Source organism: Leucoraja erinacea, chromosome 17 (assembly GCF_028641065.1).
Source record: "Leucoraja erinacea ecotype New England chromosome 17, Leri_hhj_1, whole genome shotgun sequence".
NCBI lineage: Eukaryota > Metazoa > Chordata > Chondrichthyes > Rajiformes > Rajidae > Leucoraja > Leucoraja erinaceus.
In genome coordinates, this window is record NC_073393.1 from 38,690,733 (window position 1) to 38,707,053 (window position 16,321).

Below are 16,321 nucleotides of genomic sequence, written 5' to 3' on the forward strand. Positions count from 1 at the left end.
GAGAAGGAATTGCAGATGCTTGAAAATCGAAGGTACCCAAAAAAGCTGGAGAAACTCAGCGGGCGCAGCAGCATCTATGGAGCGAAGGAAATAGGCAACGTTTCGGGACGAAACGTTGCCTATTTCCTTCGCTCCATAGATGCTGCTGCGCCCGCTGAGTTTCTCCAGCTTTTTTGTGTACCTACTAATTTTGGATGATCAGCCATGATCATATTGAATGGCGGTGCTGGCTCGAAGGGCCGAATCCTGCACCTATTTTCTATGCTTCTACCCTAACCCACCACTCCCCCTACCCTCCTTCACTCCCTCCTACCATACTCCACTCCCTCCTACCCTACTCCACTCCACTCCCTCCTACCCTACTTTACTCCCTCCTACCCTACCGCCCCCTGCCCATCCACTCCGACCCCACCCCAGCCAACACAAAGCGCTGAGAGGATGAATGGGGTTTGCGCGCCGCTCCCACCTCGTGGCCGAGACCGCCGCCGCCGCCGCTGCCTCGTACAGCGGCTCTCCCGGGTAGTCGTCCTCCACCTCACACATGGCGCGGGTCCGCTCACCGGTCACCAGCGCCAGCCGATAAATCAATCGGAAGAAACCGATTAAATATTACTCCTTGCTAACACTTGATTATTATTATTATTTTTTTTTTGCAAGTGTCTTTCGTTAAAACCGCTGCGCTGTTCGCATTGAGCGGCCCCGTCCACCAGTGCCGCTCCTCTGCAGCGTGGCCGCGTCTGATAACAACACGGGTTTGACAAAGCAAAATGTCGGCGTTTCCGTAGAAACAGGTTGGGTTCCAGGCCGTCGATGACGTCGGGTTGTTGTGGGCGACGCGGTGTGATGACGCGTAAGCCGCTCGGGTGTCGCGGGCTGATGATGACTGTTTAGGTTGTGGAAGGCAGATGATGGCGATGTTTCGGAGTTTCGTCTCCGGGAATCAGACAAAACAAGCGGCGGCATCGGGGGATAACTTGGCCGACACGTACAGCTGCCCGATCTGCCTGGAGGTGTACTACAAGCCGGTGTCAATAGCAAGCTGCGGACATGCGTGAGTTGGTGACGGGGAGCCGTGTGTGTGTGTGTGTGGATCGGTAGACAAATAGTGGCGGTCTGGGGATGAGACAATGGCTGTGTGTGTGTGTGTGTGTGTGCAGCCGAGGGGAAGTTCACCTGTGTTTGCCAGCAGCGAGCCTTCAATGAGCCGGCGGGAGGAAGGTCATCTTGCCCCTCCACAGGAATTTGCGGTTTCCTGTCTTGCTTAAAATGCGTTTTGTGGAGGATGTCGTGAAGTTCTTGTGAAGCTAATTCGATGGCGTCATCTTCACTGTGGGATCGGTGGTGCATGTTCGGATGCACGGCCAGACCACACGGAGGCTTCTAACTGCTTGTTAGGTCAACACAGCGGTGCAATTAATGGCTTTTAGACACCTACTGCTTGATCCGAGACAGCGTTTTTATGGAAGATTTGATATTTATTTTATTAATTTTAAAAAACATCACACCCTCTTGTTTTGTGGACGTGTTTAAAAACAAACGTGACCGTAATTTTGAAGTTCGTGGTGCTTATAACAAGTGTTTCACATGAGCGCCAGTGCGTTTTTAATATGTAAATCCATTGTTGTTTCTTCTACCTTCCCATATATCTGATTATTGACAAACCTTGATACAAAATAACCATTGCTCGTCGTGCATTTATGAAAACCCGTTTAATTTAGCGACAAGCAGAAAATTATAAACAATACTACACCCGCGATTGGACATACCTGTAGTATGTCCAAAACCAACCAGAAATTGCTGGAAATCTGACTTTCTGTTAGTCTTGATCCCAATTAAGTATTGCTGATCATCTAGCAGATTTTAAGTTTCTAAATGGATCCTCACAGTTCTATGTCGTCCTGTCAGACTTAAATGGCGTGTATGAAATGCTCTGACGAACTGAGTTGACAGATCTTTCAATGGATACTGATTTGAGCAGCTGAGGTCCAGGAATTAGTGGATTAAATTGGCAAAGAGTAGTATGAAATATTCTGTGACAATGAGTAACGAGAGGTAAAACAAATATGCAAAGGTGACACTTGGGAAAAGAAAGTGTGAATATCTTGTTCTAATTTGTTTATTATTAGGTATTGATTGCCTCAAAGGGAAAAAAAACTAATGCGTGATGAGATTACTTGTCATTATATATTGATTTTGCAATGTCTGCATTCCATTTTCATTGATTTCTCAACAGGATTTATCTGACAATAACAAAATCAGTTTTCTCTATAGGTAATACAGTTATATAGGATTTCTCAATAAAATATGTACCCTCAATTGCTTCAATACATTTTATGAAATTAATTGTTTCTTACTATATATTCATATATTGACGCAGAGGTGTAACTGGTAGAGCAGCTGCCTCGGCGCCAGAGACCTGGGTTTGATCCTGATCTCCAGTGCGGAGTTGCCTGTGACTGGGTTTCCTTCAGGCACTCCAGTTTCCTCCCACACTCCAAAGACATGTGGGTGTGTAGGTTGATTGGCTTCTGTAAATTGCCCCTTGTGTGTAAGGAGTCGGTATAGAAAGTGGGATGACCAAGAACTAGTGCGAACGTCTGATCAATGGTCTGTGTGGATTTGATGTGCCAAAGGGCCTGTTTCCATGCTGTATCTTTAAACCAAGGAATCTGTTTTCACTTTTTGCTTTTAATCATTTGAAGCAACATGTATTATTTTGAAATAATGTAGATTCTGTGTCTCCAGGATGTTTTAAGGGAAGTGCCCCTGACTGATAATGACAGAAACAACCATTATCAGTTCATGTTTAGGAAGGAACTGCAAATGCTGGTTTACACCGAAAATGGACACATAGTCATGAAGTGACTCAGCGGGACAAGCAGCATCTCTGGAGAAAAGAAATGGGTGATGTTCTGGTCAAGACTTTTCAGATGGTCTGAAGAAGGATCTGGACCCAAAACGTCACCAATTCCTTTACTCCAGAGCTCCTACCTGACCTGACCCCGAGGTACACCAGCATTTTGTGTCTATCTTCATTATCAGTTGATAATGTATTTGTACGTGTGGTTAGCTGAGTTTTCATATCACACATGCTTTCATACAGGGCATTAAGAAAAATAAAGACTCAAGCACGGCAAAGTTCCTTCAGTGTTTTCAAGTTTTCTATTACACTTAAGGTTTTCAACATTTAATTAGTATACTGAATTCCTCTAGCAAGCATACATTAATTATTCACAAGTACATATTTACAAATAAACACCAGGAATCCAAGGGATGTATTTTTATTTTACATTTTCAGAATAGTACTAATGAATACATATCGAACAGTTTACTGGCGTAATAAATATATTATGAAACGGAACTAGAAAACACACAGTTTTAGCATTTGTATATAATGAAACAAGGTCAATTAATAATTGCATTGTGAAGGGCTCAGTAGGAAAATGGGAACATTTTACATGGATTTTGAGAGTGACACCTATTGCAAATAAGTAAATGCAAGAACACATGCAAATAGGAGCAGTATCACGCAGTTTGGCTTCTCAAACCTTCCCTGTCTCCATCCTACCCCGCCATTCAATATGATCATGGCTGGTTTATCCCAGATCTTCCTCCTCTGTACCAGATGCAGATGGCGCTTAATTGCCCAATCTTTCTACAAAGAAATAATTCATAATTATAAATGATGCATTCCATAACTTGGAGAATGAAATGGTGACTATCGTGGTAGCAATGGGAGTCGGCGAGCCTATTGTGAGTATTGGGTGTTAGCCTATTCCTGAAATGGAATTGAATGTTCCACAGTCATCTGTATACATTCCCAATTTCCGGGTTTACCATTCAAGGAAGGTAATTACTGACACAGCTGAAGATGAAAGTGCCAAGGACAATACCATGAGAAACTTCTGCAGTATGCCTTGGAGTTGAGATGATTGACCACTGACCACAACCTTCTTTCTTTGAATGGGATATGACTTCAGCCATTAGAGAGAGTATTTAACCTTTGATGCCAATTTACTTCAGTTTTACCAGGGTTCTTGATGCCATGCTATCTTTGTATCAAGAGCAGTCATTCCTGCCTCCTCTCTGCAATTTGTTCTCCAATCCATGTTTGGATCAAATTGCGATAAGGCACTGAGTGGACCTAACAAAACTCACTGGCCATAGTCTGCAGGTCAATGGTGAGTATGTGCTACTTGGTAGTGTTGTCATCTTCGTCTTTTGTCGCAATGCCAATGAAACAGAGCAGACAATTTTGGGTGGTAATTAGACAGGTCCTGCTTTCTGTGAACAGGACGTGTTGCCAATTTTCCACATCAACAGATAGTTTTATTTACCATTGATGCAACAATACTGGAACAACTTGACTAGAGAGGCAGCTGGTTCTGGAGCACAGCTCTTCAGTTCTACAGCTGGGATGGGTTTGTTTTTTTTTAGTTCTGCATTCTTTGCAGTATCCGTTACTGTTTCTTGACAACACATGGAATTAATTCAATTGGGTTCAGATTGGCTTTAATGTTGGGGATCTTAAACAGGATGTAGCGTCTGCTGGGCAGTTCTGGCTGAATAAGGTTGCAGATGCTTCAGCCTTGTATTTAGCAGTGACTTGTTAGAACCAACTGCCCCCCCCACCCTCACCCTCACCCTCACCCTCACCCTCACCCCCCCTCCCCACCCCAACCACACAAACATCAAGGCTGGAGATGTGTGCTACTTCTTCCCTGTAGCTGTTGAATTATGTACCGCCACTCGTGGCTGGATATGGTGGACCTGTAGATCTTTAATAACAAATTAGTTGAATTGATACCATTTCAAACCATATAGCATATGTTGTGACTGCAGAGACAATAGGTGAAAGTGTGATATTTCCACAAGGTCATTCATATATTTGGCACTTAGTGCAACTTGTCAATAGAGTGAAGTAAGCAACTACGGAGAGGTTCCCTTCAGTGTTTCAGGTGAAGCTGCTGTTACCTTGCTGAATGGGTTAGATCATTATTCATTGTGCTGTAAACAGGCTCAGAGCCAGTTCATGGACTTTTATATCAGGGAGCATCAGTTTTCTGCATCATTTGTTCCTGTACCCTAGAAATCAGGTTTAGTGATAGACTAAAAAGGTGATTCAGTTATAGCTGTGACATCTGTGATCCATATGAGAGTAAACAATGAGTCATGTGACATTCTTCCTGATCAGTGTTGATTCCCCAAGTCAGCAAGAGAGGGATATCTCTGGCCTGTGAGGTGGGCCAGTCTGGCACACATACATAGCAGGCCTTTCTTGTTAGTGAGACCTCTCCTCCTCCTCCTCTCTGCTAATGTTTCCTTTTGCTGAAAATTAAATTAGAATTGTGCCCTCGTCATAGCCACTCTGTCACTGATGTAACCAAGTGCAAGGTCACACTCTGTAGAATATTACAGGTGTACCCCCTAAAGTGTCTGGTCAGCATGGTCACAATTGGAGGAACTGGCGTGTAGTTAGGACTGTGGCTCTTTCCCAAAGATGTTGGCCTTCTTTCTCTCCATAATGATCCTCTGACCATTTCCTCTTGCTCCTAGCTGTGCTGAAGGCCTAGTAGGAAATGAGTAACAAGTACAGTTGAGCACTCTTTTAGCCTCTTTATTTAAGCCCTTTTAAGAATCATCTCTTTCTGACTCCAAAACAAAGCTATAAGCAGTCTGAAGAAGGGTCTTGACCCATAACATCACCCATTCCTTCTATCCAGAAATGTTGTCTGTCCTGCTGAGTCACATCAGCATTTTAAGTGTATCTGGTTTAAATCAGCATCTGCAGTTCCTTCCTACAACAAAGCTATTAGTAGACACAAAATGCTGGTGTGTAACGCAGCGGACAGGCAGCATCTGTCAACTCAGTAGCTCAGCGGGACAGGCAGCATCTCTGGATAAAGCTATTAGTAGTTTTAAATGGTAAAATGCTGTGCATGGTGCTTTGTTAAAGTACAGTTTTGTGTGAATGGCCGATGTTGTATTTTTGTTAATGAGGTTCATGTGGTAGCATCTTAGTTGAGAGGCTGTCAATGATTATTTGTAGGGATCTGTATTATCAAGACATACTCTGCATGCTGCTGTACATGCACGGAAGTGCCTGCACCATTTTCTCACTGCAAAGAATGCGCTGTGTTTGCACATTAACCAGATTATTCACTTGTGATGCATATATGTTGTACAATGCAAGACAAAACTGAAAGGGAAAAGTTTTTTTTTCAAATGGTGACAGATTTGCAAATATTATATCGAAGAACATGGAGTACTATTCATTATTTTGGCCTCTTTGCTTGAATAAGAATGAAAAACTGGCCCAAGAGACTGCAGTTGCTGTAGCCTGGTGCAAAATAGGAAAGCTGCTGGAGGAACGACGTGGGGCAAGCATCATTTGTGGAAGGCAGTGGACAGTCAATGCGTTGGGTCATCTATTTAGAGTGGTGAGAGCCCCTTGCAATATCAGCAGCTTGATGGATGGTGGGCACAGGAATGGTCTCTTCCCAAATTGTTGACCATCCATCTCTCTCCACCGATGTTGCCTGACCCGCTGTGTTCCCTTAACAGCTTTCTCTTTTTGACATTGAAAGGATGTTTGCTCGGGCTTCAGATATATCAAGGACTTACTCAGAGGGCCATCGGGTTATAGATGCTCAGCTTGTGCATATTTATTCAAGATTGATTGGGATTTCTAGATTATTTGGATACTGGAACTAAGGATAATTAGGATCAGGTGCGAAAGTGGAGTTAAGGTAGAGTATCATGCATGATTGATGGCAGAGCATATTTAAGGGATTATATAGCCTATATCTATTTGAATGATAATAAGAACACCTGGGTATCCAATTGCAAGCAGTAACAATCAAAATTGGGCAGGTAATAGTGTGAAGTGGTGTGTTAACCATGTACTGTGAGCAAAGAAAATAATAGGGGGACACAATATATATTTAGTTACGGCCAAGGGCGACCCAGTAGCCCAGGTGGCAGAACAGCTGTCTCACAGCGCAAGAGACCAAAATTGATCCTGACCTCAAGTGCTGTCTGTCTGGAGTTTGCACATTCTCCATTTGACCACGTGGGTTTCCTCTGGGTTCTCAGTTTCCTCCCACATCGCAAAGACATGCTGGTTTGCAGGTTAATTGGACTCTGTAAATTGAACCTGATGGATGTAAAACATAGAACTAGTGTGAATGAGCAATCGATGGTCAGCATGGACTCACTGAGTCGAAGGGCTTGTTTCCATGCTGTATCTCTTAAGATAAATTTTCCACGTCATTTCAAAAAACATGGAACTGAATTATGTCTCCTACATCACCATGCAGGGCTAGAGTGACGTTATTAATTTGCTGTGCCTGTAAATGATAAACTGAAGGCACAAAAACTGCATATGATACGGCGTGCAGTATCTTCAGATTCGCTCTTTAAACACATGAGATTAGAACAATAATTTAACTTTGGCACCTAAATGATATCCTAAAATGCTCATTGATCACAATGCAATACAAGAGAACGCAGGGAGAAGATTTTAAAATGTGGGAGTAAAGTAATTGTGTAAACTAATAAGCACTGTTTCACAAAGAACTGCTGATGCTAGTTTAAACTGAAGATAAAGCTGGAGTGACTCAGCGAGACAGGCAACATCTCTGGATAGAAGGAATTAGGTGACGTTTTGGGTCGAGACCCTTCTTTAGACTGAGAATCAGGGGAGAGGGGGACACAGATATATGGCTATAATAAAAAAAACAAGAACCAATAAGCACTGTTTGCCCTCATGGCTGAGTACCCATAAATTGGAAGGAAAATCTGACCTGAGAAAATACAGTTGTGTATTCTCGCCCATTCTTGGGAAACAAAACAGGTTGAAAATCATAAAATACTTAACTCAAATGCCCTAAAATGCAATAATTTTATGAATATTTAATGAATAATTACCAGCACAAAAAATGATTAATATTACAGTTGTATGCTATAATTTTATTGCTTGGCTGTCCTTGGCAACAAACCCCTTCAAAAACCTTTTTTTTGTGCCAGGGATATCATCTTCATGCATTTGCTGTATTTTAGTGACTCGTTAAAAAAAAAAACTGACGAGTTAATGCCTTGCCATCTATTGCAAAGTCATTTTTAATACACCCACATTTCACTTATCTAATATCACAAAAAGTAGATAAAATAATCTGTTTAGAGAAGGCTTTTCCCAGTATATGATTATGTCATCGCTGCAAAGAACCCAAGGGTGACAAATGTTGGTGAGAATCAAGGATAATTTTTTATCAGGTTGTTTCTCCTTTCATAAACAAAAAGTAAGTTTGACTCTTCTGTTGTACCTTTGTTCCAGGTATGTGTATGTATTATAGATCTTCTAAAATAAAACTATTCCCACAGAGCTTTTGGATAGGAGTCCCAGTGTATAGCCCTAGCAGAAATGAAGGACCTATGACATATTTCCATATCAGCGTGGTCTGCATATCTAGAGGGAATCGCATGCAGAATGCAGGATAGTTAGAACTAGGAAATTAATATCTCGCTTTATAGTGACATCGGAAATTGGAGGAACAGCACCTCGTATTCCGCTTGGGGAGTCTGCATCCTGCGGGCATGAACATTGAATTCTCCCAATTTTGTTAGCCCTTGCTGTCTCCCTCCCTTCCTCAGCCCTTGGGCTGTCTCCTCCCATCCCTCGGCCCTCGGGCTCCTCCTCCTCCTTTTTCCTTTCTTCTCCCCGCCGCCCCCGATCAGTCTGAAGAAGGGTTTCGACCCGAAACGTTGCCTATTTCCTTCGCTGTATAGATGCTGCTGCACCCGCTGAGTTTCTCCAGCATTTTTGTGTACCTTCATGCTTTATAGTGTCGGCAAGGAAGATAAGGAATTTTGTATGAAGAAGGATTGCCTTTGCTGAGATAAAATCATCTATTGATGAGAGAAAATATTATGAAGCTAGGCAGGCTTTGAGACTCGGGTAACACTGAGAAGTAAAGAGAATTAATAGCTCATGGAAATTAGTGTATATGCTCCCTGAAAGGGGCAGAGAAGAGATAGAATGTAACATTTCAGACAATGTTCTTGCACTTGACAAAAATAGTGGTAGCTAAATGGGGGGTTTAACATTTACATGGATAGGAATAAGTTTTTTGAGTGTGCAACATTTTTTCAGAACCAAGAAGAAGGCAGGCTACATTAGATCTAGAAATTGATAATGAACTATATTTATTGTGCTAATGATGTGTGAATACTTATCAAGTAGTTATCACGATGTGAGTGTGTTCATCGTAACTTTCATTTGAAAGAGAAATGTGATAAAGTTAGTGAGATTTCAGATATATGCAGAGTTGACTTCTTTGCAGTGTGGTAAAACTGTTACTGCTAAACTTAGAAGATCTGTTAATGGGTAAACAACATAAGCTAGGTGGGAGAAGTTCACAAAAACAATTTTAGTTTGATCCAGGATCAATTTATACCCTAAAGTTGATAAAAGCTCAATTTGCAAATAAAAACCACAAGTGACTGATGAAATAAAGGGCAGTACAAAGGGCGGTCACGGTGGCGCAGCGGTAGAGCTGCTGCCTTGCTGCGCCGGAGACCCGGGTTCGATCCCGACTACGGGTGCTGTCTGGGCGGAGTTTGTACGTACTCCCCGTGACTTGCGTGGGTTTTCTCAGAGATCTTCGGTTTCCTCCCACACTCCAAAAACCTACAGGTTTGTAGGTTAATTGGCTTGGTAAATGTAAAAATTGTCCCTGGTGGGTGTAGGATAGTATTCATTTGTGGGGATCGCTGGTCGGCGCGGACACGGTGGGCCGAAGAGCCTGTTTCCGCACTGCATCTCTAAACTGAAACTAAAACTAAAATAAATGGTAAATAAAATCAAAAATGTCCATAGATCCTGGTGACTGGATTAATCAAGAGTCATACGGCACAGCCCAACTCCTCCATGTTAACCAAGATGCCCCATCTAAGCTAGTTACATTAGTCTGCACTTGGCCCTTTTCCCTCTAAACCATTCCTTCCATGTACTTGGACAGGTGTATTTTCAATGCTGTTATAGTATTTGCTTCAACTACCTCCTCTGAACAGCTAATTCCATTTACCTACCAACCTCTGAGTGAAAAAGTTGCCCCTTGGGTTGCATTAAATCTCATCTCTCTCTCCTTAAAAACAAATGTGCTCTTGTTTTTGATTCCCTTATCCTGGATAAAAGTATCTGTGTGTTCACCCTATCGATTGCCCTCGTGATCTTATACACTTCTGTAAGATCAACCCTCAGCTTCCTGCATTCCAAGGAATAAAGTCCCAGTGTGCTCAACGTCCCCCTATAGCTAAGCCCCTCAGGTTCTGGCAACATCATCATGCACTGTGCAGGAAAGGGTGATAACATGATACAAAGCATGAACATGAAAATAAACTTGGAAGTCAACACAAAATATATTCCTGATTAAATTAAGCAAAAGTTGGCCAGGAATATAGAGGGCCAAATGATGATATGGTAATTCAAAATATGGATATAATAGGCATACTGAATTATTGCATTTATATTATTAGACATGGGTGTCAGGAAAATAATGTTGGATCGGAGATGGTAGCATCAGAATTAAACTTTATTAAAACACAAAACAAAGTATGCGGAAGTGGCAGGTTGGAGCATCAGTTTGTGTTGCAAACTCACGCCTCTAGGGACTCAAGTTCAATGCTCGCATCAAATACTTTATAAGTGGGTTTGCACCTTCTCCTTGTAACTGTGGATTTCCCCACCTCAAAGATGTGCCAGTAGATTAACTAGCTGATATCAATTTCTCCTTAGTATTGGTAAGTTGATGGGATTCAGGGAATGAGACTGATAGCATTGTTGTATTGGGAGCTGGAATGGATCTGATTTGGTTGAATGACCACCTTCATTATTGTAATAAGTAATGACACTGTGGAGCAACAACAGACCAGATGTTTCCATCTCTTGGTTATTAAAAAAAGTTAAGGATTGTGCAGATATCCTGACCTTCCAAAATTTCCTTTAATTTGGAAGTGATTCTTTTGACTGGAAAATTATGCATATTACTTTGCTGCTTAGCAATATTTAGAATAAGAAGCCATGAAATCAAACATCATATTGTAAAATCATTTGTTTGGAGTTCAAGACAGAGTCACGAAACATCTTGAAACGATCTGAAAGAGCCAGGATGGATTTGTAAACTGGGTCACCTGTGCCTGTTCAATCCGATTTCTTAAATAATATCTGAAGACATTCTCTGTGCACTATTCATTCAAAAAATAATCAAGGACCTTTCATTCAGCATTTAGTTAAGTCACTCATAAATGGCTATAATGTAAAATTATAACTCTCCCGAATTGACGAGAAAATATTGGCGTAGTTAAGAAATTGGATGAACAGTACGACAGAGATTAGGGATAATGTACAATTCTCTCATTTGTTCAGAGTAATTATTGGTGCACCACGGGATCAGTGTTGGGTTCACAACCGTCTATATACAACTAAAACTCTGATCTTGTGCTCTTCCGCTTTACACGGTTTTTCTATTTGCGCAAAAACGGTACGCGATAGCGCTACGATATTTCTCCAGGTTACTCAACGTTCTCCTGTGCTGCAAGTGCAACATGTATCGTTCAGAACGGTGGTATATTCTAAAAGTTATCAAGGTTTAAAAATCTTAAAAAACGCGCGTGCTCAGATTCCTTCATTCAGCGCCACGCAGATTGGTCTCTTCCGTCGGTCAATGCCACGGTCGGGATGGCGACGCACTTTCCATCCCCACTGGCAGCGGCCTGTCCCGCCTCACTCACAATCTCCTCTCTCCCCACCCCATAGTAACTTGTCTGTCGTCTTCCCCCACCACAGTCAGCGGCCGCAGGGAGGTGTGGTTCAGTAGAGGCCCTGGTCCAGTCTCTCCCTCTCCCCCGCCCACCCTCTGCGGCAATGGCAGTCCCGTCTACCTGCCGCCCAGGTCCGTCTCCACCGCCGCTGTGGTAACTCGCCCTCATGGCCTTCTCGGAGGACATCTTCTCCACCAGCTCATCAAAACTCGTGGAGAAGCCCACCGTGATGAACACCGACTTCAATTCCCCCCCCCCCGTTCCGCGGACCGGCAGCACCAGCGAGCAGGCGGGTGGGCAAGGCGGGGACGAGCCGAGCGGCAGCTGAACCAGAGGCAGCAGAGGGAGGGAGAGTCGGGTTGCAGGGTGGATGAGCAGTTTGTGTGCACACACACACACACACACAAATTGGTCCAATCGTCAAGTCAACGGGATCTAAACCACAGCTGACAATGAATTGCCTGTGGAGAAAGGAGCTGCAGATGCTGCTGTGACAGGTCTAGTCTAATATGTCATAAATATAAATACATTTGTTAATAAGATGGAGGCTTTGAGAATAATTAAATGCTCAGCTTTTACACAAATATGGGTGACTAATAAGTCTAAATTAAAATAATAAAAAAATTTAAATAGTTATACAGCATGGAAACAGGCCCTTCGGCCCAACAGTGCCCATGCCAACCAAGATACCCCATCTACACGTCCCACCTGTCTGCATTTGACCCATATCTCTCTAAGCCTTTCTTATCCATGTACCTGTCTAAATGTCTTTTAAATGTTGTATTAGTACCTGCCTCGGCTACCACCTTTGGCAGTTCGTTCCATATATCTATATATATGGATGGGAAGGGAATGGAGGGTTATGGTCTGAGCGCAGGTATATGGGACTAGGGGAGATTATGTGTTCGGCACGGACTAGAAGGGTCGAGATGGCCTGTTTCCGTGCTATAATTGTTATATGGTTATATTATTATATCCTTCGCCATCTTTAATCTATGTCCTCTGGTTCTTGCTTCACCTGCTCTGGGTAAAAGACTCTGTACATTCACCCCATCTATTCCCCTCATGATGTTACACTCTAAGGTCAGCACATCCTTCTGCATTCCAAGGGATAAAATCCCAATAGCTCAGGCTCTCGTCCTGGCAACATCCTCGTAATCAAGATCCTGATCACTGATCAAGATCCTGCTGTAATTTTTAGAATGATCTATGCTATCTACAATACCACCCCTTTGCGTGGTAATGCAATGTTACTAATCATGTCTTCTACAGTGCTCACTGGTACATCGTGGCTTCGGCAGGTCTATATCCAAGGGGTCTTTTAAAAAGGAGGGTGTATTGTATATCTTGCATGTCAAGGTGTTTGCTGAATTTCTAGCAATGGCTAATCTTTAATAGCTGTAACTCCTATGGATTCACTACAGATCTGGATATAAGACACAGTGCTGGAGTAACTCAGCAAATCAGGCAGCATCCCTGGAGGGCATGAATATGTGATTTTGTTTTAGGATGGGGACCCTTCTTGACCCGAAAAATCACCTCTCCATGTTCTCTAGGGATACTACCTGAATCACAAGGCTGCTCCAGCACTTTGTGTCTATTTTTTGGAAACTAGCATCTGCAGTTTCTTGTATAATGGAAGCTGGAAATGGCCTAAATATCCGAATATTTTTTTTTATTTTAATTTAGAGATACAGTGCAGAAACCTAGCCCTTCGGCCCACCGTGTCTGCGCCGACCAGCGATCCCCGCACATTAACACTACCCTACACACACTAGGGGCAATTTTTACATTTACCAAGCCAATTAATCTACATACCTGTACGTCTTTGGAGTGTGGGAGGAAACTGGAGATCTTGGAGAAAACCCACGCAGGTCACAGGGAGAAATTACAAACTCCGTACAGACAGCACCTTGTAGTCGGGATCGAACCCGAATCTCCGGCCCTGCATTCGCTGTAAGGCAGCAACTCTACCGCTGCGTCATTGTGACCGTGACTATGACAGACAAAGATAGACACAAAATGTTGGAGTAACTTAGTGGTGATTCATACAGTGTTGAAATAAGCTCAACCTGCATTCATTCCACCTGCCTGCATTCGGTCCATATTCTCCAAAACCTATCCTTTCCATGTGTTTTTTTAAATGTTGTGTTAGTACCTGCCTCAACTATCTTCTCTGACATCTCATTGATATAGATAATATACATCACAAGCTAATTGATATAGAGATTCCCTGCACCAAATCCTCAGGCACACTACCAATCAGACCTCCAGTCTGAAAAACAAACTTATACAATCACCCTCTGCTTCCATCCATGAAGCCAATTTTCTATCCAGTCAACTAGCTGTCTTTGGATCTCTTGCAATCTAACCTTCCAGCCCAGAGCAGCCTACCATGCAGAACCTTTTCAACAGCCCTGCTAAAATTCATATATACAATGTCTATAGCTCTGTTCGCATCAACCTTTTTGGTCACATCTTCAAACAACTCAATCAGATTCATGGGACAAGATCTCGTACATATAAAACCATGCTGACTGTCCCATACCAGCCCTTGTCCATCTCAATGCGTGTGTATCTTATCCCTCAGAATACTCTCTCTAGTAACTTTCCGACCACAAATGTTAGACTGACTGGCCAATAGGCTTTTAAGCTCCTAGGCTTTTCCTTTCAGCCCTTCTTAAATAGAGGCACCCTCCAGTTTTCCAGCATCTCATCTATATTTAATGGTGACTCTGCTATTTCTTCTCTAGCTTCCCACAATGTCCTTGGGTATATCTGAACAGGCCCAGGAGATTACCTTGATAAACATTAGGACCTTCAGCATCTCCTCGACTGTAATACTGACTGCTGTCAAGACATGACCATTGCCTGTTCCAAGTTCCCTGGTCTTCATGTCTTTCTCTGTGGTAAAAAAAGAGAAGTACTCATTGAGGACCTTGCCCATCTCCTGTGGCTCCATACCCAGTTGATTACGTTTATTCATGAGGGACCCTATTTTCTCTCTCTGGTTATTTCTGGTTGGCAGCACAGCGGCACAGTGGCGCAGCGGTAGTGTTGGGCCTTATAGCACCAGAGACCCGGGTTCGATCCTGACTATGCACGCTGTCTGTACAGAGTTTGCACATTCTCCTTGTGACCGAGTAGGTTTTCTCTGGGTGCTCCAGTTTTCTCCCACATGCCAAAGACGTGCAGGTTTGTAGGTTATTTGGGCTTCTGTAAATTGTCCCTAGAGTAGGAGAGAACTAGTGTACAGGGTGAATGTTGGTCAGTGATTACTCAGTCGGCTGAAGGGCATGTATTTATGCTGTCCATGCTAAACTAAACTTAAACTAAACTTAATCATGTATTGTCTTTCCGCTGACTGGATAGCGCACATCAAAAGCTTTTTGCTGTACCTCTGCACACATGACAATAAATAAATAAAATCTTAAATCAGCCCTTTTCCCACCATGTGCTTAGCAGTACTTCGGGTCCCAGCCGGAAACGCCACGTCTATTTTCACCAGAGATGCTGCTTGACCCATTGAGTTACTCCAGCATTTTGTGTCTATCTTTGGTATAAACCTACATCTGCAATTTGTTTGTATTACTATGATAGATATCTTGCTTTTGAGGATGGTAACATCATTGAATTTCAGTTTGTATCTGAGCTAACAAGATTGTAGGACAGCATGCTCTTGAAATAAATGAAGCGTGTTCTGACTTTATCTATTTGTTATTTTGAGCAGACCTAATGGAAGCAGGTAACCTCATTCCATCCTAGTTCATTGGGTTCTGCGGAGGCCAGTGTGAAATTTACAGTCTCCGCATTGGGTGGGGCAGGAGGTGCTTTTGGAAGACGATGCATTCCTCGCATTGTTCACGGATCATGGGTTTTATGTGCAGATGACAAATGGGCATTATCAAAGTCCTCCTTCATGCTCCATCTCCCTTTTGAACAGTCATGAGCCAGGAATTTCTGTGAATCTGTGGGCCTTGGTGGTCGCAAGAACGACAACTAAGTTTTATTAACTTATTTATGTCAAAAATAACTTCTTGATTCGCAGGTCCTTACAAACACGTCTGGCCACAACGGTGGTCAGCACACAACTGCCGCGCAAAAGTGAAACCGCGCGAAAACAGCAGCCCCTCCCGAGTCACGTGACCGCGGCTTCCGAACGCCAGGTTCGATACCAGCAGGCGCCGCTACAGGCATGTTAAACTTTTCAAAAAAAGCTTTGTCAGCCACCTTCATTGTTTCCTCTGTCTTCCTGGTAATCTCTTGCCATCTTGCAACTTGGAATAGAGTGTCAGTGTCAAGAGTGAGTGAGCAATGTGGCTTGTCCATTGTAGCCAGCCAAGTGTAATTTAAGGCCTACATGTTGTGGATGCTGCTGACATTGATTTGCTTATCCTAAAAATGATTTTGGACAATTTTAAGGGATAGCAAAACAGCACAGCCGTTTGTACTACTGCCCCTGGTTCCAGCGACCCAAGTCCAATATGGGTTATTAAATGTA

General features: G+C 42.9%; 2 protein-coding genes across 2 annotated transcripts in view; one reads left to right on the plus strand and one right to left on the minus strand.

Moving 5' to 3' along the window:
• ctu2 (cytosolic thiouridylase subunit 2 homolog (S. pombe)) overlaps positions 1–710 on the minus strand; it is a 37,520-nt gene extending 36,810 nt beyond the window's left edge. Inside the window, exon 1 of the mRNA XM_055649002.1 lies at positions 467–710. Within this exon, the coding sequence (XP_055504977.1) occupies positions 467–543 (77 nt within the window). The 5' untranslated portion in view covers positions 544–710. The remainder of the gene's footprint in view (positions 1–466) is intronic.
• A 195-nt stretch (positions 711–905) lies between these two features.
• Positions 906–16,321, plus strand: part of LOC129705436 (E3 ubiquitin-protein ligase RNF166) — a 30,655-nt gene continuing 15,239 nt past the window's right edge. The window contains exon 1 of the mRNA XM_055649003.1: positions 906–1,051. Coding sequence (XP_055504978.1) covers positions 906–1,051 — 146 coding nt within the window. The remainder of the gene's footprint in view (positions 1,052–16,321) is intronic.